Raw genomic sequence first — 20,936 nt, 5'->3', positions numbered from 1 at the left:
AACAGATTTGTTATTTGTTGATTCGAATGCATAATTCTATATTTGTTGTATTGATAATTCTATATTTGTTGTATATAAAATTTGGTATATAAAAATATATTACATATAATTGTCAATTAAATTATATCACTTTAAACTTTCGTTAAAAAAATGGCATAATTATTAAATTTGATTATTATACTTTTTTTCTGATTATATTTACATATTTTTTCTACAATGAGAATGATTTGGTTAATTATTCGGTCTGTCAGAAAAAAATATTAGTTAACATTTGGTTATTACTATCTCTCACTGATCTGAATATTTCACTGAAGCTACCAAAACAGCCTCGAATGTAGTGCCTTATAATTGTTTCAAAACAGTATATATGCTTTTAAAATAGTTTTAATGTTTACAAATTTATATCGGTGTTGTAGCTAAATTATTGAGATTTAAAGTATTTTATAAATTATTGCATTCCCCCGTTTTAGTTATAAGATTTAGCTGTACTTTTTTTTTGTATTCGTCTTATATTTTATTAAATATTATCAAGTTAAATTTTACATTTTCATTTGAACCTTTCAAATTAAAGAAGACCTTATTTCTATGTTGTAGGGAATAAATGAATAAAATACATTATTTCATCATAAATCTTATTTATTTGTATGCCTTACGCACGTAACAGCCATTTATAAATCAAACTCTAACATATTCGTTCATAAAAATACTCGTTTTGCCTGTAGCTGTATGAAAATATGTTTTTTGCGACCTTTAGAGGCCACACAATATTTGAATGAGTTATTTTATCTCTTAAAAGACCTACATTTAGAAGCGTTGCGATGCCAAAAGACATTCAATATGTCTACAGCTTTTTACACAAAATCCAAATTAAATAAGACTTAAAGTTCACTGAAGTTGCTAAAACTGATTTCTTAAGAATACATATATATAATCACACAAATTGAACTAGCAATGTACCTATCTCAATCATTGGTGAAAGAAATTAATTAATGTTTTCGTAAATGTTTATTAATTTTTAAACTAAATTGGCCTCAACAAAACTCAATACAGGCAACATTGGCATTTACAAACTTAATTATGTATAATTATAATAAAAAAAATTGACTATTTACACATCTGATCATTGCACATAATACAATTTCTCTACACAAATAATTCTAAGCAATAAAAGTCGAAGTTAAATCTAGACATTTTTACAGAGAACATACATCACTTACAATGAGGAACATCTGACGATAACAATCTTATAAATATTGAAACGAACCGTCAGCGTATGAAATGTTATATTTACAATCATAATTTGCATTTTGCTATAATTTTCACTAGGTCCAAAGCGACTTCATAAATCTCGATAGCAGCAGCTTTAAGAACAAAAATGTCTATTTAATTTTAATAACACAATTTAACAAAAAAGAATTGTCTTATTCACCTGCAAAATATGTGTAAAAATATTGGACATTATTAACTTTAAAAACACCTGAACAATATTTATTTCGCGGTATTATTCAAAAACGTTGATAAGAAGTTTGACTTACCTTTCCTCTCTTTCCAACTCCCGAAGAAAACAATTTAACGATAGAGAGAAAAGACATGACTTGTCAACATTTGTGAATATTGACCCATAATAGTCCATAGGTTCTAAAATAAAACCAATACAAGTTCGCATTTAGCCCGCCCACAACATAGATCTACTATCATTCCGTAAATTTTCTGTCAAAAAGATATGTGTATCGGCCATTTTTTTTATTCACAACTTTGTCCTACTTAAAACAGCTACAGCGTGACATTAAATAGTAGCATCAGCGCAACTTTTTACTGGCAACACCGGAAAACCCAATTAATAATAATTGTTTCAGTATGTACATAATTTTAACAAGTAAAAATCGTCGGAATTTCTTTAAAAAATTCACCTTTCATGTCGCACTGTAACATACATACATTTGACAGGTCACGTCACATTGATCTATATATATTTTGTGCATTGCAGAATTACGCGGAGAACCGCGTGGCAGTGTGTTCGGCTACATGTTTACATCGACTTAGTATTATTATGTAGTACTATTAATAATTGCGTGCTATAATACACTTCAGTAGGCTTCATAAAAGCATCGTCCAAGGTTCAAAGTTTCTTAGATAATTAAACCGTATATTATAATTAACAATGATATTTGTAATTTCAACGCCTAATACAGATTTCCTTATAGATGCTATTACTGGACCAGAAAAACATAATTTACATATGAATTATTTCGCATTAAAACTTAAAAACCTTCTGTTTAAATGTGCCAATTTCTGTTAACGGTGACTCATAATTTTCAATTAGATTAATTGAGACTAAATAAAAAAAAAGTTATCCATCTATTTTAGTGACTTCTCGCATACATTTCATTATTTCACTGCATAAAACAAATTAGTTTTATGTATAGCGTTAATTTTGCTTATTTCAACGAGTATTCATACAAAAATTTAATAGCATTTCATCGTAAATATCGTTCAAATACATAGTCTAAATTGACTCACAAACACGAAAAACTGCGACTTCAAATGTGCGCATATTGTGCGTTAGAGAAAGTGGTCAAGAACAATGCAGGTAAGGGTGATCCTGCGCACCGGATTGTGTAACTAAAGTTATATATTTATTAATTTTTCAGCGCCATTTTATGGGCTAAATTATGGAGCAGATCTTTCAATCCTCAGATAGATATTAATTACATATAATATTTTTTTTTTAAATTTTCTGTCACAATTCAAATCCAATTATTTAAATGACATCTATATAAACTCAAGGCTTTGGATTGAGTTTGTTCAGATTTAGTTATCAAAAGAAACCTACGTCTCTTTAATAACCATCCTGTTAAATGTAGAATATATACTGTTCTTTTCGAAGTCCATATTTATACTAGGTAAAGTTTATAAGTCTGAGTATTTGTTTGTAATAAAATTTTCGGAATCACTCAACCTATCATGTAAATTCTTTCACTTTAAAAAACAAATTATATTTTATACGTGTGCTATATAGGCTAGTACAACGGGCGAAGCAGTTGCGAGGCGCTAGTCTGTTACACATTCATTCATACATATAATCACGTCTATAACCTTTGCGGGGTAGACAGAGCTAGCGATCTTAAAAGACTGACCACGTTCAGCTGTTAACCTAGCAGCTAGTCTTATATATTTCATTAAATACCTATCTGAGGTTGTGTTGAGAGATCTGCCGAGATAGTTTCGGAGCTATGTACAGACAAACGGATCGTGTTTCAGTCGTTGGGCGTGAAGAATTTGGCCTGGAGTTCCTCAATCGGCATCACTTGTTCGTCCCCGAACGCTGGCTGTTGTTCCGACTTCGATTCCTCTCTTAGGGCTGTGGAGTAAATATTTAGGGTAAAAATATACAAAAAACAAATAACAAAACGAAATAAATATATGAATCTCAAATCAATCTTAAGCAGTGCCGTGTGCAGTGCCAGTTCTTGCACTCTGGAATCAAACCACTCCATCTCGTTCCCATGGATGTCGTAAAAGGCGACTAAGGGATAGGCTAATAAACTTGGGATTCTTCTTTTAGGCGATGTACTAGCAACCTGTCACTGTCCTGTCACTATTTGAAAAAGATTTAAGCATACAGACAAACAGACTAAAATAGCGACTTTGTTTTATACTATGCAGTGATATATAAGTCGTACGTACCGTGCCAGTGCTGCAGCAGCCGGTTGTAGTGCGCGGCGCGCGAGTGCCGCTTGAGCTGCGTGAACACGTGCACCAGCCCGCGGTAGTCGTACTCCAGCCCGCTGTAGCGCTCGCCGAACAGCTTCAGGCCTGCGACGATTGCAATGTAGTTTTATACCAACTTGCCAATGTAACGCATACATACATATGGTCACGTCTATATCCCTTGCGGGGTAGACAGAGACAACAAGGCCTGCGAGTTGGTAAATTGCAGTGCAGTTATATACCAACTTGCCAATGTAACACATACATACATATGGTCACGTCTATATCCCTTGCGGGGTAGACAGAGACAACAAGGCCTGCGAGTTGGTAAATTGCAGTGCAGTTATATACCAACTTGCCAATGTAACACATACATACATATGGTCACGTCTATATCCCTTGCGGGGTAGACAGAGACAACAAGGCCTGCGAGTTGGTAAATTGCAGTGCAGTTATATACCAACTTGCCAATGTAACACATACATACATATGGTCACGTCTATATCCCTTGCGGGGTAGACAGAGACAACAAGGCCTGCGAGTTGGTAAATTGCAGTGCAGTTATATACCAACTTGCCAATGTAACACATACATACATATGGTCACGTCTATATCCCTTGCGGGGTAGACAGAGACAACAAGGCCTGCGAGTTGGTAAATTGCAGTGCAGTTATATACCAACTTGCCAATGTAACACATACATACATATGGTCACGTCTATATCCCTTGCGGGGTAGACAGAGACAACAAGGCCTGCGAGTTGGTAAATTGCAGTGCAGTTATATACCAACTTGCCAATGTAACACATACATACATATGGTCACGTCTATATCCCTTGCGGGGTAGACAGAGACAACAAGGCCTGCGAGTTGGTAAATTGCAGTGCAGTTATATACCAACTTGCCAATGTAACACATACATACATATGGTCACGTCTATATCCCTTGCGGGGTAGACAGAGACAACAAGGCCTGCGAGTTGGTAAATTGCAGTGCAGTTATATACCAATTTGCCAATGTAACACATACATACATATGGTCACGTCTATATCCCTTGCGGGGTAGACAGAGACAACAAGGCCTGCGAGTTGGTAAATTGCAGTGCAGTTATATACCAACTTGCCAATGTAACACATACATACATATGGTCACGTCTATATCCCTTGCGGGGTAGACAGAGACAACAAGGCCTGCGAGTTGGTAAATTGCAGTGCAGTTATATACCAACTTGCCAATGTAACACATACATACATATGGTCACGTCTATATCCCTTGCGGGGTAGACAGAGACAACAAGGCCTGCGAGTTGGTAAATTGCAGTGTAGTTTTATACCAACTTGCCAATGTAACACATACATATGGTCACGTCTACATCCCTTGCGGGGTAGACAGAGCCAACAGTCTTGAAAAGACACTGATAGGCCGCGTTCAGCTGTGTGGCTTAATGATAGAATTGAGTGTCAAATAGTGACAGGTTGCTAGCCCATCGCCTAAAAGAAGAATACCAAGTTTTTAAGCCTATCCCTTGGTCGCCTTTTACGACATTCCATGGGAAAGAGACGGAGTGGTCCTATTCTTTTTTGTATTGGTGCCGGGAACCACACGGCACTGTAATATGTAAAGAGAAGAACGATTAACAAAATAAATATACATATATTGGGTGCTATTTATACAATTCTCTAACATAAAAAAAATAATCGAATGAAAAAAATGTGAAAAGAAACAAAAAACTAGCGAACGAAAACGCAACGAAATTCATAGAAGACTTAGCGATTTCAAATTGCCGGGCGCTAGGTATTAATTAGTATTAAGAGACAGGACCGTATTCTAGGAGACGGACTCAGCAGAAACTTAAATACGATATAATTTACGAATAATAAAAAACTTTAAAAATTAACCTAATACCCGCTATTTTTGGATCTCAATTCCATCATTATGCCGGGCAGCTGAACGTGGCTGCATTCTTTTCGGGACTATTGGCTCTATACCCCGTAAGGGATATATATGTAAATATAGATGTCACCACACATACAAACCGCCGATCAAATAACCAGAAGCGCACTCACTAATAGATATGGATCTGAGGTAGAGTTTCTCATCGGGCGAGAAACTTTTGCTTGCGCGATTTAGACAATTCACTGTTTTCGACCGACTCACAGCGTCACGTAAGTTTATATTTTAGACACTTATAGATGTCTCCACACACACACACAAACCGCCAATATCAAATAACCAAAAACCCACTCACTGATAGATATTGATCTGAGGTACAGTTTCTCAGAGCCGAGAAACCTTTGCTTGCGCGATTTAGTCATTTAGACTGAGTCACAGCGTCACGTAAGTTTATATTTGAGACACTTATAGATGTCGCCACACACACACACACACAAACCGTCGATCAAATAACCAAAAGCGCACTCACTAATAGATATGGATCTGAGGTAGAGTTTCTCATCGGGCGAGAAATCTTTGCTTGCGCGATTTAGACCTTTCACTGTTTTCGACCGACTCACAGCGTCGTGTGATTTTATGGATCTCAATTCTATCATTGAGCCGAGCAGCTGAACGTGGCTGTATTCAGTCTTTTCGGGACTATCGGCTCTGTCTACCCCGTAACCGTAAGGGATATAGACGTGACTATTTATGTATATATATATGTATGTGACTATATATATATATAAAGATGTCGCCACACACACAAAAACCGCAACAAAATCAAATAACCAAAAACCCCACTCACTGATAGATATAGACCGGAGGTACAGTTTCTCGGCGGCGCAGTGCATGTTCATGTGGTAGTTGTAGAGCGAGGCGAGGTGGCCGACGCTCAGCCCCACCTCGTAGTCGTCGGGGCCCAGCAGCTCCTCCTTGATGGCTATGGCCTTCAGGTGCATGGTTTCCGCGTCCTGGCAAAACATATTTTTTTAATTACACAATTGAACCATACTTCTGGCGGAAAATATACTTTCAATAACACAATTGAACATTGTTGTGCCGTGTGGACATTTTCCTTGACACAATTAACCATTCTTCTCGCGGAACATGTAAGTAATCACATACATATATGTGTAACACCCATTTGTACCATGTTTCAAGTAAATAAAGAATATTTCATTTAATTTCTAATTTCATTGTTGTGCCGTGTGGTATTGCAGGCAACAATAGAAAAAAAAAAGAATAGGACCACTCCATCTCTCTCCCATGAATGTCGTAAAAGGCGACTAAGGGATAGGCTTATAAATTTGGGATTCTTCTTTTAGGCGATGGGCGATAGCAACCTGTCACTATTTGAATCTCAATGCTATCTTAAAGCCAAATAGCTGAACGTGGCCCACCAGTGTTTTCAAGACTGTTGGCTCTGTCTACCGCGCAAGGGACGTGATTATATGTATTGTATGTAACATTGTTGTGTGTGGTCTCCGACAATTTAGAATTAAAACCACTCTATATCTTGACCATGGATGTCGTTAAAGTCAACTGAGGGATAGGCTTATACACTGAGGATTCCTCTTTCAGGTGATGCGTCAGCAACCTGTCACTATTTGAATTTCATTTCGATCATTGAGCCATAGAGAGCTGAACGTGGCCTTGCAGACTCTGTCCACCCCGCAAGGGATATAGACGTGATCATGTATGTATGTATGTATACATAAATATCTGTGCGACACAAAATACTCGCCTGGAACTTCTGCATGCTCTGGTAGAGTCTGCCAAGGTTGCCGTAGTGTTTGGCTGTCTGTACGTTTTTCTCTCCAAAAGCCATCATGGACAACGCCAATGCCGCTTTGTGCAAAGACTCTGACTCTTCCAGGAGCGATGGTTCTGTAAATATATTATATATATATATAAACTTTCGCATTTATTTTTATTATATATATATATAATAATAATAAAAATAAATGCGAAAGTTTGTGAGTATGTCAGTATGTATGTAGGTTGCTGAAGACCCAGAATAACATATAGGCCTACTTTTAATCCCGGAGTTTCCGCGGAATTTTTGTTAAGTAATGATAGGGTTTCCACGCGGACGAAGTCGCGGGCGGCCTCTAGTATATTATATATTATTTATATCAATCATCCTTTAGGCGATGGGCGATGATTCGTGTTGCTACGATTCTATCATCAAACCATACAACTTGCACGTGGCCAATCAGTCTTCGCGAGACTGTTGGCTCTGTCTACACCGCAAGGGATAAAGACGTGATCTTATGTATGTATATAACATATAAGAATCCAAAAACACAAATTCCAAATTTCAATTTTTGGCCGGGATTCGAACCCGGGACCTCCGGTTTCACAGACGATTTCACTGCCGCTGCGCCACGGAGGCCGTCAATCGTTCGTTAAAATATAGGTACATACTCATCTCCTGGCCGGCGGGTGTGTCTAGAGCGATCTCCTCCAGTATGAGAGCCTTCACCCGCTTTGCGGACGCGAGGAGCAAATGGTCCGGGGGGACCAGATTCTGAAAATATATGTACACACAATCAAAAAACTAGAAAATCTTATCCTGCCCGGCTTTAGTCCCGGTTGCATCCTCACCACTCTGGAGAGGAGCCCGGGGTGTGCTTTTGACCATGGATCCTGGAAGTGGATCATTTATACCGAAGTTCTCGCGGGGTTTATTCCACGCGGTCGAAGTCGCGGGCGGCTTTTAGTATAAATATTTACGAGATAAATCACACGGATCGAGCTAGCCTCAAATTTTTAAACTTCTGTTATACGGATATTAACTGAATGCTACTGTATTTTATATAAATAAATAGATAAATTACTTAAATAGATAAATGTCCACAGACCTAAGCCATCACGTTTTGACCGGGAATCGGACCCGAGACCCAGTTGGTTCAGAGAAGAAACTGGTTCGTAAACCCTAAGTATTCATGATCTGATATCCTTCTAACATTAATCCCTCTAACGGCACGGTCCCCGTAGAAATTGATACATCTGCATAATTAATAGCTCTTATCACAGCATATTTCCAGCAACTGGCTTCAAAACCCCGTGGTTCGCTAACATTTCATTAAGTTTTACGGCCTGACACCTGATACTGACTTTGAATAAAAGTGGAAAATAGGTGTACATGTGTGATATGGAGCTACCTCGATGATGCGGATGGCCCGCTCGGCGTGCTCCCGCGCCTTGTAGAACAGCCCCGAGGAGTGCTCACCTCGATGATGCGGATGGCCCGCTCGGCGTGCTCCCGCGCCTTGTAGAACAGCCCCGAGGAGTGCTCACCTCGATGATGCGGATGGCCCGCTCGGCGTGCTCCCGCGCCTTGTAGAACAGCCCCGAGGAGTGCTCACCTCGATGATGCGGATGGCCCGCTCGGCGTGCTCCCGCGCCTTGTAGAACAGCCCCGAGGAGTACTCCAGCACGTAGAGCGCGTAGGCCAGGTCCTCCTGCGCCGTGGCCACGTGCAGGCTGCCGCGGCCGAACACGCGGCGCAGGCTGGCCAGCGCCTGCTCGTACACGGCCACGCTGTGCGCGATGGAGTCGATGTTGAGCAGGTAGAAGCCGTAGTCCAGCAGCGCGGCGGCGTGCCGCGGGTGCTGGGCGCCCGCCCGCCGCGCGCGCGCCGCCGCCTGCCGCACCACCAGCCCGGCCGCGGGGAAGCGCCGCTTCACCACGCACGCTTTCCCGCACGCGCGCAGCACTTCGATCGTTATCCTGGAAACGAAACTCGTTGATAACAATTCATTTCTATTTCCACAGCTCTATCTGGAAAAAATGCTATAGATTTTTCAAAAACAGTTATAATAAACTGTACAGGACAGATTTCACAGCCTACAACGCGTCCAACGCAAAACTTGTCTCACACACCCAACACATAAGATAACATTAAAACAGAAAACTTCAATATTTATTTACCCAAAAGTTTCTGGAAAATAAATCTTTTTAATGTTACATATAAAGCTTTCTATTGTACTCACTTTGCAGGCGTATGCTTGTCTAACAGTCTCAAAGCGCACATGCTCCACGCGTGCGCGGCGTTGTAGTCACACCTCACGAAGAATAAGGAACTGAACTCTTTGCATAGTCTCGCCACCAACGCCGTGCTTCCCCAGATACTGGTGCGACCCACGCCGCCGGTTGATGAGCAAGGAACTTCTGAGTGGTCTGACCTGGATATCAAAGTGGAATTTTTGGAGAAAATAGATCTTGACTAAAATTAAAGTTAATTATGTAGCGTAATAGCTTCTCTATTTAAACCTGGAAAGTGTTCTAACTGATCACAGTGAGCATTAAAAATATTTATAGTTACACCATCCTATTAAAAAATAACTAGCTAATATTTTTCTTTCTCTTAAACGCAATTACACAGTGACCTACAAATTTCGGTGGCAGCAGTGGGATCACCTTATTAAAAAGTAGTGGCAGCTGTGGGAAGCAACAATTCCAAGTAATTAAACACTCACTCGCTATCGAAGTCTGTTTGAGTGCCTTTGTCGCACGACTCCGCGACAGCGTAGGGCCCGGGCGGCAGTTTTGTGGTCACATCTTCGGGTACACCGAGAAGTTTTACAGCTAACGAGTATGTTTCTGTGGCAGCTGGGAAGCAGCAGTACGCCGATTGTGTATTTAATAACCTGAAAATGTTTAAATTAGTTATTAGAACACTTTAGAAGTGATAATAACTTACACAGTAGAGATTTTTAGCAACAAAAATATCATATCATGTAATCATTTCTTTTTGATTGTTTTTTTTATTGAGATTGAGAAGATTGAGATTCTAGACTTTCTATCTTATATTTTGTGTTTGACAGGCCACATTCAGCTGTTAAGTTTAATGATAGAATTGTGAAAATATAACATTATAAAAACCAGATAACCTATAACATACCTGTGGCAGCATTCTAGTGTCAGTCGTTTGTAGTAGGTGGTCTGAGGGCGAGCCTGGCATAGGTCTCTCACGCGGAGCAGCACTTTCTGGGCGTCCGCGTACCAACCGGCCTCGTTGAGGAAACCACCTGCAGACAATAATCAATCCATCATAAATAAATAAATATATATACGGGACAAATTACACAGATTGAGTTAGTCTCGAAGTAAGTTCGAGACTTGTGTTACGAGATACTAACTCAACGATACTTTATTTTATAATAAATACTGATATAGATAAACATCGAAGACCCAGGCCAATCAGAAAAAGTTCTTTTCTCGTCATGCCCTGGCCGAGATTCGAACCCGGGAACTCCGGTGCCACAGACAAGCGTTCTACCGCTGCGCCACAGAGGTCGTTGAATCATCAATCCAAACTTCGCATCTTTATATAGGTAAGTCTTCTTCATCCTGGCTTTTGGTCCCGGTTGTAACATCAACACTCTGGAGAGGAGCCCGGGGTGAGCCTTGACCATGGATCCTGGATTGGGTGAGTCAGGTTTTTGCAAAAAGCGACAACCATCTGACCTCCGCAATCTTCGACTTAAACCTTTTTTCTTTTTCCTCACGAGGTTTTCTCTTACCGTAAGAGCATCGGTTAGTATTCAAACTAATGTACGTAATTAATAAAATAGTCATTGTTATAGGGCAGAGGTAGGATTCGAACCTATGCCTTTCTGCGCATCACGCATTTAACCGGGCACCTAACCGATTACTAGAAAACGTATTAAAAAGGTAATGCTTACAAAAGACAGAGCCAACAGTCTCGAAAGACTGAAATGCCTAAGTATTTAAATTTATTTTTCGACATGTGTCCTTAGGGTTGGTAACAATGAATACATATATATACTGTGACCTCGAGCCGCTTCTGTCTCCCCGGCGTAAAACGCCACAATACATATAACCACGTTTTTTTCCCTCACGGGGAATACAGAGCCAACGATCTCGAAAAGAAGATTTTTTTCAAATAAATACAAATGATACATACCAAGCCTTAATCCTAGGTGTATGAGTTTGTCCACAGGCTCTGAAGCTGCGTCACATCTCAACAGATACGCTGACGACAGCTCTGTAGAAAGCTTAGCGCAGTGCTCTGTCACCGCCTGAAATAGTAAGACGAGAACCATTATTATAAACATATACATACATATAATCACGTCTATATCCCTTGCGGGGTAGACATAGCCAACAGACATAGCCAACAGTCTGGAAAAGACTGACAGGCCACGCTCAGCTTGATGATAGAACTGAGATTCAACTAGTGACAGGTTGCTAGCCCATCGCCTTAAATAAGAATTCCAAGTTTATAAGCCCATCTTTTAGTCGCCTTTTACGACATCCATGGAAATTGATGGAGTGGTCCTATTCTTTTTTGTATTGGTGCCGGGAACCACACGGCACATATTCATAACTGATTGACAGATATATCAAAGATGTAGTCTAGGTCTACTGAGGCAAGTCTCTGTGTTTTTACGAGCAACAATATAATAATATACTAACAGAAATACAGATAATAGACATATACCTATCCACTAAATATATGTGTAACTAAACTTATTAATAAATAAACATACATAAACTAAGATAAATTGCCTGACGTTCGATCGGCGATCGATTGACGGGCTCTGTGGCGCAGCGGTAGTACGCTTGTCTGTCACACCGGAGGTTCCGGGTTCGAATCCCGGCCAGGGCATGATGAGAAAAGAACTTTTTCTGATTGGCCTGGGTCTTGGATGTTTATCTTTATAAGTATTTATTATAAAATATAGTATCTTTGAGTTAGTATCTCGTAACACAAGTCTCAAACTTACATCGAGGCTAACTCAATCAGTGTAATTTGTAAAAAAAAAAGTAAAATGTATTTGGTCATGATAATGGCAAAAATAACCAACACACGGCATGGCCAAAATCGTCAAGCGTCTTGGCACAGATTCTACAAAATTGGCACGTTGCGGGTATTACAAACTATCAATTGAGCGGTTCTAGACTGTGACATAGCCGTTACGGGGCACACAGAGCCAACAGTCTCAAAAGTATCGACGGCCAGGTTCAGCTGAAGCTTACGAGTATATATGTAATTTACAGACCATAATGTTGATAACTAAAATAAATGAAAACATAAGCCATTAAAATCTGAATTCTATTAGTGAAGTTATTTTGAATTTTTTTTTATTATAGTAAACTTAAATTCACGTTTTTCACGTTCTCGTGGAAATTTCATTCATTCATTCATTCATATAATCACGTCTATATCCCTTCGGGGGTAGACAGAGCCAGCAGCCTCGAAAAACTGACAAATGGAAATTTCCAAAAATATGTTTCTCCTGAAGGTCTTCTCTATATTTGTGCCAAATTTCGTCAAAATCGGTCTAATACTTTATGAGCTTACTCGTTACAAACAATAATATAAAAAATACTAATCATTTCCTTTCACAATATAGTATACCTAGATTATACGTGCCTCGATCCTCATCCTCTGTGCCGTGTGGTTCCCGGAACCATTACAAAAAAGAATAGGACCACTCCATCTCTTTCCCACGTATGACGTAAAAGGCGACTAAGGGATAGGCTTATAAACTTGAAATTCCTCTTTTAGGCGATAGGCTAGCAACCTGTCACTATTTCAATCTCAATTGTATCACTAAGCCAAACAGCTGAGCGTGGCCTATCAGTCTTTTCAAGACTGGTGGCTCTGTCTACCCCGCTAGGGATAAAGACGTGATCATATGTATGTTCTGTTATGTTCGATCCTCATTAAGTTCCTACCATGTAGACGCATTACCTTGCGTTTAGCTAAAGTGTAGTATCGTTCAACCAGTTATCTACACAAGCAAAAACAATCTAGACAGACCATGTAGATTCAACTGGTTGAATGTGACAAGGCGCCAGTAATGCCATATCATACCATTCTTGCTGCGCAGAACGCCGCCAATTGTAGCCGAAGAATGATCGCGGGTAACTACGAGTACACACATACATACATACATACATACATGCATATAATGACGCCTTTATCACTTGAGGGGTAGATAGAGCAAAACTTAAAAAGACTCGATAGGCCGCGTTCAGCTGTTTGGCTTAATGATAGAATTGAGATTCAAATAGTGACAGGTTGCTAGCCCATCACCTAAAAAATAATCCCAAGTTTATAAGCCTATCCCTTAGTCGCCTTTTACCGACATCCATGGGAAAGAGATGGAGTGGTCCTATTCTTTTTTGTATTGGTGCCACACAAAATGAATTAAAAAAAAAAACAAATTAATTCTTCACCAACCTGGAAACACTGTAGCAGCGGCAGCTGTGAACCGCCGAAGCGCAGCAGTCGATCGAACACGTCCAGGTGTGACAGCTCCCCAGCGAGGATGCACAGCTTCTTCTCCTGGAACATCTGGAACAACGCACAGAATGTGAATTGGACCATCTGTTGGGAGAGCATCAACAATATGGATGTTTAAAGGTATTTCAGAAGTAGGTCTGCGTCACGTAATAATTCATTAATTTTAAAAGTATTCACATTTTTTTTTAATTTGGACAATGTGCTTTCGTCCGCGGATTTAGATTTAGATTTAATGGATCTATATTTTGTAAATTGACGTCCGGTGAAAATGCTGCAGTGCACTTTCTACGCGGGGTCGGCACAGTATGTTAGTTTTTTCCAATTACTTCTGTCAATTGCCATCACACTGGTCACTCCCTTTCTCCTCATACTATCCTTTACGCCGTCCATCCATCTCTTTTTTTGGTCTTCCCCCTATTTCTTAAACCTTACACTTCCATATTTAGGGCTCTTTTAGTAACATGACCTTCCTCTCTTCTCATGATGTGTCCGTACCAACCCAGCTTATTACCATTCTCATGAGCCGAATCATCTCTCCCGCTACAAAACGCATCATACATGCGCGCATCTATAACATAGACCAGTCAGTCACCCTCGGCGCCAAATAACATTTTATTAGCGTCGCCGCTTACAGGAAGAGAGCGTTCGTGTGCACATTGTAAACTGCAATGAATGCAATATTGTATGTCAACGAACGCTGGCTGGGCCGTATAAACTGAACATTGTAAAAACTGGCTATGCACTACGCTGCCGTTATGCCGTGCGGTGGGGTGGGGTGCAAGTTCACGGGCGGTAGCGAGATCAGTCCGAAAAATATAGGTGTGAGTATTTTTATCGAGAAATAAAATCGTTAAAGGGCATTATAAAAAAATATAGGGTTGGGTTCGATTTGAAGGTATGAATGTACTCTTAAACGCAAATGTCGAAGCTCACACTGTGGCATTTGCTGAGCGGGGAGATCGGTATATTTATACGTTTTGTATTTTGTTTTAAAAAATAAAAAAAACTTTCAACGCATATATAACTTTCCTTTGCATGAATCTGCACGGTCAACGGTCACGCCGTTAAGTTATTTGAGCCGTGGTCTGGAGGTAATGCGATGTTGAGAAAATTTTTAGAATCCAGATATCATGACTCCACACGGACAAATCCTCAACAGCACCGAGGTAAACTTAAGTCAAATTTAAGGAAAGTCATTTCCCGTTTCACTCGACGTTATATAAAAACCACTATTATTATTTTCTTTTCTCCAAATAAGTCCGACTGAAATAGAGTAACATTAATGACATCTTCCATCAAACAAATATACTACGATCCATTTTATTGATGGATCATTTAGAACATATTTACGAATAATAATCTTAAGCTATGTGTACCATTTACTAATTGTATCGGAAGCTTTGAAATACGATATGATACGAAGCGTTTATGGTAAACAAGTAATTTCTGTTCAAACAGTTAATATTTGATATGAGGGCAATTAGATACTGAGAAGTGACTTTTCACATTCTCATTGTTAGTTTTGAAATAAGTTAACATCTTAATATACATACACATACTAACACGCCAGTCTCTCATTGGGGTAGGCAGAGACTATGGATTTCCACTTGGTCCTATGTAGTGTACATTTTACTTGAAGCATCTATATATATTATTCTGCACTCTCGTTCACAAAGTTTGGATTATTGTGTAGTTGACGTTATTGAAGATAATGCTACAGTGCAGTTTGTTACCGCTTCTTCGCAGTTTGTGACGCTTTGGAAGCGGCAGTTAACTTAATTTTGAGTAATATTTGACGTCAACCAACGTTGTGAAACCAATAGATATGTCAATTATTCAGTGATGTTGAAATGTCTCATAATAATGAACAAAAATTTAGATTTTTTTTCTATCTGCGTAATTATTATAACCGCCACTGCTCACAGCTTAACCGCTAGTTTATAACAACATTGTCCGTTTTGCAATTCTGCGCCTTGCAGTTTCCAAGACAAAGTAGAATTTGATGATAACCTCAAACCGAGTTACTCGTATAGTCAAACCGCTTCAGTTTATAGCTTAGCCTCCGAGATATACATTGTATTAAAGTTTACATTGCGTTCTTAAGACTAATGATCGCATGAAAAAAAAGTTAACCTGGACAAAGATAGCGTCTATTTGTAGAGTTCTTAATCAAAATGTAATGTAGTAAAGATTTGCGCATTATAATACGATTTTAAGACGTGATTCGGTAGAGTTTTGAAAAAGTTTTTTTTTCATTGCGTGCTGTGTGGTTCCCGGCACCTATAGAAAAAAAGAATTGGACTACTCCATATCTTTCTCATGTATGTCGTAAAAGGCGACAAAGGATAGGCTTGGGTACCTATGCCTTTGACCATGGATCCTGGATTTAGGGTGAGTCAGGTTTTTATACGAAGCGACTCCCATCTGACCTCCGTAACATTTAGCAGGTAAACCTAACCCGTATTGGATCCATGGTTACACATCCAGTTGCCTGAATGTGCAGGTTTCACCACGATGTTTTTCACTCACATCACATCACAACGGTTAGTATTCAAACTAATGTACATAACTTCGAAAATAGCCATTGGTACAACATAGCCTAAGATAAGATTCAAACCTGTGCCCTTTCTGCGCCACACGCATTTTAACCGAGCACCTTACCAATTCGACTACCAAGCTCGAAACGCGAGTAAAACCATTTCCACCATTTTCAAAGCCTCATTCCGATGCGTAAGTTACCTCAGCATTTTCTCTTCTAATTAATTATTCAAAGGTTGCATGTCAGCAATCGATTTTATTTAACTAGACGTAAACATCCTACTACTATTATAAAGGCGAAAGTTTGTATGGATGTATGGATGTTTGTTACTCTTTCACGCAAAAACTACTGAACCGATTACCATGAAATTTGGTATGTAGGTAGCTGAAGCCACTCCATCTCCTTAACATGGATATCGTAAAAGCCGACTAAGAGATAGACTAATTAATAATTGGGATTGTTTTTGAAGGCGATGAGCCAGCAACCTGCCACTATTTGAATATCAATTTTAATACAACTTTAATACAGTGATTGTTTGTTACCATCTTATAATGTCACTAGAGGCCGCCCGCGACTTCGTCCGCATGGAAACCCTATCAATCCCGCGGGAACTCCGGGATAAAAAGTAGCCTATATGTTATTCTGGGTCTTCAGCTACCTACATACAAATCATTTCATCGTAATCGGTTCAGTAGTTTTTGCGTGAAAGAGTAACAAACATCCACACTGACATCCTGACATACTCACAAACTTTCACATCTATACTAATACTAGAGGCCGCCCGCGACTTCGTCCGCATGGAAACCCTATCAATCCCGCGGGAACTCCGGGATAAAAAGTAGCCTATATGTTATTCTGGGTCTTCAGCTACCTACATACAAATCATTTCATCGTAATCGGTTCAGTAGTTTTTGCGTGAAAGAGTAACAAACATCCACACTGACATCCTGACATACTCACAAACTTTCACATCTATACTAATACTAGAGGCCGCCCGCGACTTCGTCCGCATGGAAACCCTATCAATCCCGCGGGAACTCCGGGATAAAAAGTAGCCTATATGTTATTCTGGGTCTTCAGCTACCTACATACAAATCATTTCATCGTAATCGGTTCAGTAGTTTTTGCGTGAAAGAGTAACAAACATCCACACTGACATCCTGACATACTCACAAACTTTCACATCTATACTAATACTAGAGGCCGCCCGCGACTTCGTCCGCATGGAAACCCTATCAATCCCGCGGGAACTCCGGGATAAAAAGTAGCCTATGTGTTATTCTGGGTCTTCAGCTACCTACATACAAATCATTTCATCGTAATCGGTTCAGTAGTTTTTGCGTGAAAGAGTAACAAATATCCACACTGACATCCTGACATACCTACTCACAAACTTTCACATCTATACTAATACTAGAGGCCGCCCGCGACTTCGTCCGCATGGAAACCCTATCAATCCCGCGGGAACTCTGGGATAAAAAGTAGCCTATGTGTTATTCTGGGTCTTCAGCTACCTACATACCAAATTTCATGGTAATCGGTTCAGTAGTTTTTGCGTGAAAGAGTAACAAACATCCATACAAACTTTCGCCTTTATAATAGTAGTAGGATTATAAAGCTGAAGAGTTTGTTTGTTTGTTTGAAAGCGCTAATTTTAGGAACTACCGGTTCGAATTAAAGAAATCTTTTTGCGTTGAATAGACCATTTATCGGGGAAGGCTTTAGGCTATATAACATCACGCTGCAACTATAAGGAGCCCAAAATAACTATTTCACGCGGACGAGTTGCGGGCACAGCTAGTTTGTAGTATGTAGTAGCATAATATTGTTAGGATTATTATGCCATACCTACTATTGAACGTGAACCTTTGGAGACTTATATGTACCCCAGTCAAAGTAGTGATTATATGTATGTATACTTTATTTAAGAGTCACAAAATGTCAAAGGATGAATTAATTCTCAGAGTCAAACGTGACGAATCATTCAATTGCAATCAATTGAGCGACTGCATAGGGTTTCAATACCCAATAACATCAATCAGAGAAGCCATTTCAAGAATATTGTTATCAAAATTGTTACGTACGTACATACAATCACGTCTATATCCCTTGCGGTGTAGACAGAGCTAATAGTCTTGAAAAAAGTTTGGCTTTATGATAGAATTGAGATTCAAATAGTGACAGGTTGCCAGCCCATCGCCTGAAAAAAGAATCCTAAATTTATAAGCATGTCTAATAGTCGAATTTTACGATATACATCGGGATAAAGACGTGTTTGTTTTTTGCATAAACACATCCCGTGGGATACGACCTAGATATGTTTCTACTATTTATTTTTTTATTTTACTAAATGTACTAAGTTGTATTCTGTTATGTGTAATAATAAATAAATACATAAATAAAAGATATGTATGTATGATCCGTGTGGTTCCCGGCACCAATACAAAAAAGAATAGGACCACTCCATCTCTTTCCCATGGATGTCGTAAAGGCGACTAAGGGATAGGCTTAACTAAAATAACTTGGGATTCTTCTTTTAGGCGATGGGCTAGCAACCTGTCACTATTTGAATCTCAATTCTATCATTAAGCCAAATAGCTGAACGTAGCCATTCAGTCTTTACAAGACTGTTGGCTCTACCCCGCAAGGGATATAGACGTGACCATATGTATGTATGTATGATAAGTAAGGAAGTCCTGATATTAAGCTAAGTATTCATTAAACTCATAATATTTTACATTCAAAAGTTGATAAAACGTCACTTGTATCGAAGCAGCTGATCACACAACCGGCTGTGTCACCTTTTCATTGCAAAGGTTAAGTCTTGGCAACAGTTTGGTAAATATATATTTTTTTCAATATAACAAATGACAGTCTGATAAAGTGTCACAAACTTTGAAATAAATAATGCCAAATATGTAGGTATATGCCTGTTTAAAAATGTATTGTTTTATAGTAGTTGTGAAGTTGACGTTGTTGAAGAAAATGCTGCAGTGCATTATTATACTTCTATAGATTCACGACCTAGATTTTTATAGATTCACGAGGATGGGATCAATACAGAAATCATGCATATAATAAAATGGTAAGTGACACTGACCCTAAAACATAATGATTAAATTAAGTACCATATTGAATCAGGGACTCCAGGAACTTGGCCACTTACTCCAACACTAACAACTCTAAAAACCTAATCATTAAACTTTACATACATACAATCATGTCCACATCCTCCAGGGGGGGGCAGACAGTATAATTTTAGTAGAACGGTTCGTTATTTTTTATTACCAAGTTAGTATAAATTTATATATAGATATATATATGGCCCACTGTTATCTTACTTAATAACAACAAAAACAAACACACACAGTTCACGTTATCAGCATTTTTTTATAGTCTGATTGCAAAATCATCTTGCCTAACAGTCACGGCGTGAAATTCCTTCGTAGTGCTTATAAAACATATTTAAAACGATATTTCATTGTAAATTTCACATTTGTGAACTGTTACAATAATAATTTCAATTCCATCAGTTTCAGTCTTAACGATGATGTTGGCTTTGTCTACCCCACAAGGGTTATAGTCGTGACTATATGTATGTATGTTTGTATATTGAACTGTAACAAACTTTTCGACAATAGCCTATATTTCTATTTAAGTACTCTATAAATAATTATGAACACTTCATACTACTTACATAGAAATAGAATAGGTAAGTCAGTTATGGACACACACATTTGTATTCAAACGTCATCAATTAAATACACACACACACACACACACATGGTCACGTCTATATCCCTTGCGGGATAGACAGAGCCAAGAGTCTTAAAGTCTGACAGGCCACGTTAAGCTGTACCTATGGCATTACTAGAGGCCGCCCGCAACTTAGTCTGCATGGAAACCCTATCAATACCGCGGGAACTCCGGAATAAAAAGTAGCCTATATGTTATTCTAGCTAGCTATATGATATGCTAGGGTCTTCAGCTACCTACATACCAAATCTCCTCGTAATCGGTTCAGTAGTTTTTGCGTTAAAGAGTAACAAACATCCATACTGACATCTTGACATACTGACAAACTTTCGCATTTATAATATTAGTAGGATCTGTGGCCTGTAGTCGATTAAGAATTAGTTTTTTACTTAAAATTAGTTCAAAAACCAAAGCATGAGAAAACAAATGGCGCGTTATTTCTTTTCAACATCCCATCCCATCAGACATATTGTATCTCACGAGATTAATAACAAATTAAACAATTCATGAACATTATTTACTATTTCAAGTAACAACATACAACTATACCACAGTGATGTCATGTTCATGGGTCACATACATACATATAGTCACGTCTATATCCCTTGCGGGGTAGACAGAGCCGACACTCTTCAAAAACTGAATGGCCACGTTCAGCTTATTGGATTGATGAAATAATTGAGATTCAAATAGCGTCAGGTTGCTTTCCCAT

The 20,936-nt window shown here is 39.0% G+C and overlaps 1 protein-coding gene across 1 annotated transcript in view; it reads right to left on the bottom strand.

Annotated features, from left to right (window-relative positions):
* Positions 1-1,917: 1,917 nt before the first annotated feature.
* The window catches only part of LOC106132157 (amyloid protein-binding protein 2), a 46,782-nt gene continuing 27,763 nt past the window's right edge, over positions 1,918-20,936 (bottom strand). The window contains exons 2-12 of the mRNA XM_013331497.2: positions 13,867-13,980; positions 11,581-11,695; positions 10,555-10,681; positions 10,130-10,300; positions 9,644-9,835; positions 9,017-9,380; positions 8,073-8,175; positions 7,390-7,532; positions 6,451-6,616; positions 3,688-3,816; positions 1,918-3,361 (exon numbers count right to left, since the gene is read on the bottom strand). Of these exons, the coding sequence (XP_013186951.2) occupies positions 3,258-3,361; positions 3,688-3,816; positions 6,451-6,616; positions 7,390-7,532; positions 8,073-8,175; positions 9,017-9,380; positions 9,644-9,835; positions 10,130-10,300; positions 10,555-10,681; positions 11,581-11,695; positions 13,867-13,980 (1,728 nt within the window). The 3' untranslated portion in view covers positions 1,918-3,257. The remainder of the gene's footprint in view (positions 3,362-3,687; positions 3,817-6,450; positions 6,617-7,389; positions 7,533-8,072; positions 8,176-9,016; positions 9,381-9,643; positions 9,836-10,129; positions 10,301-10,554; positions 10,682-11,580; positions 11,696-13,866; positions 13,981-20,936) is intronic.

This window comes from Amyelois transitella, chromosome 13, assembly GCF_032362555.1.
Source record: "Amyelois transitella isolate CPQ chromosome 13, ilAmyTran1.1, whole genome shotgun sequence".
Classification (NCBI taxonomy): domain Eukaryota; kingdom Metazoa; phylum Arthropoda; class Insecta; order Lepidoptera; family Pyralidae; genus Amyelois; species Amyelois transitella.
Note: the sequence above shows the minus strand (reverse complement) of the source record. Positions and strands in the feature narration are given on the sequence as shown.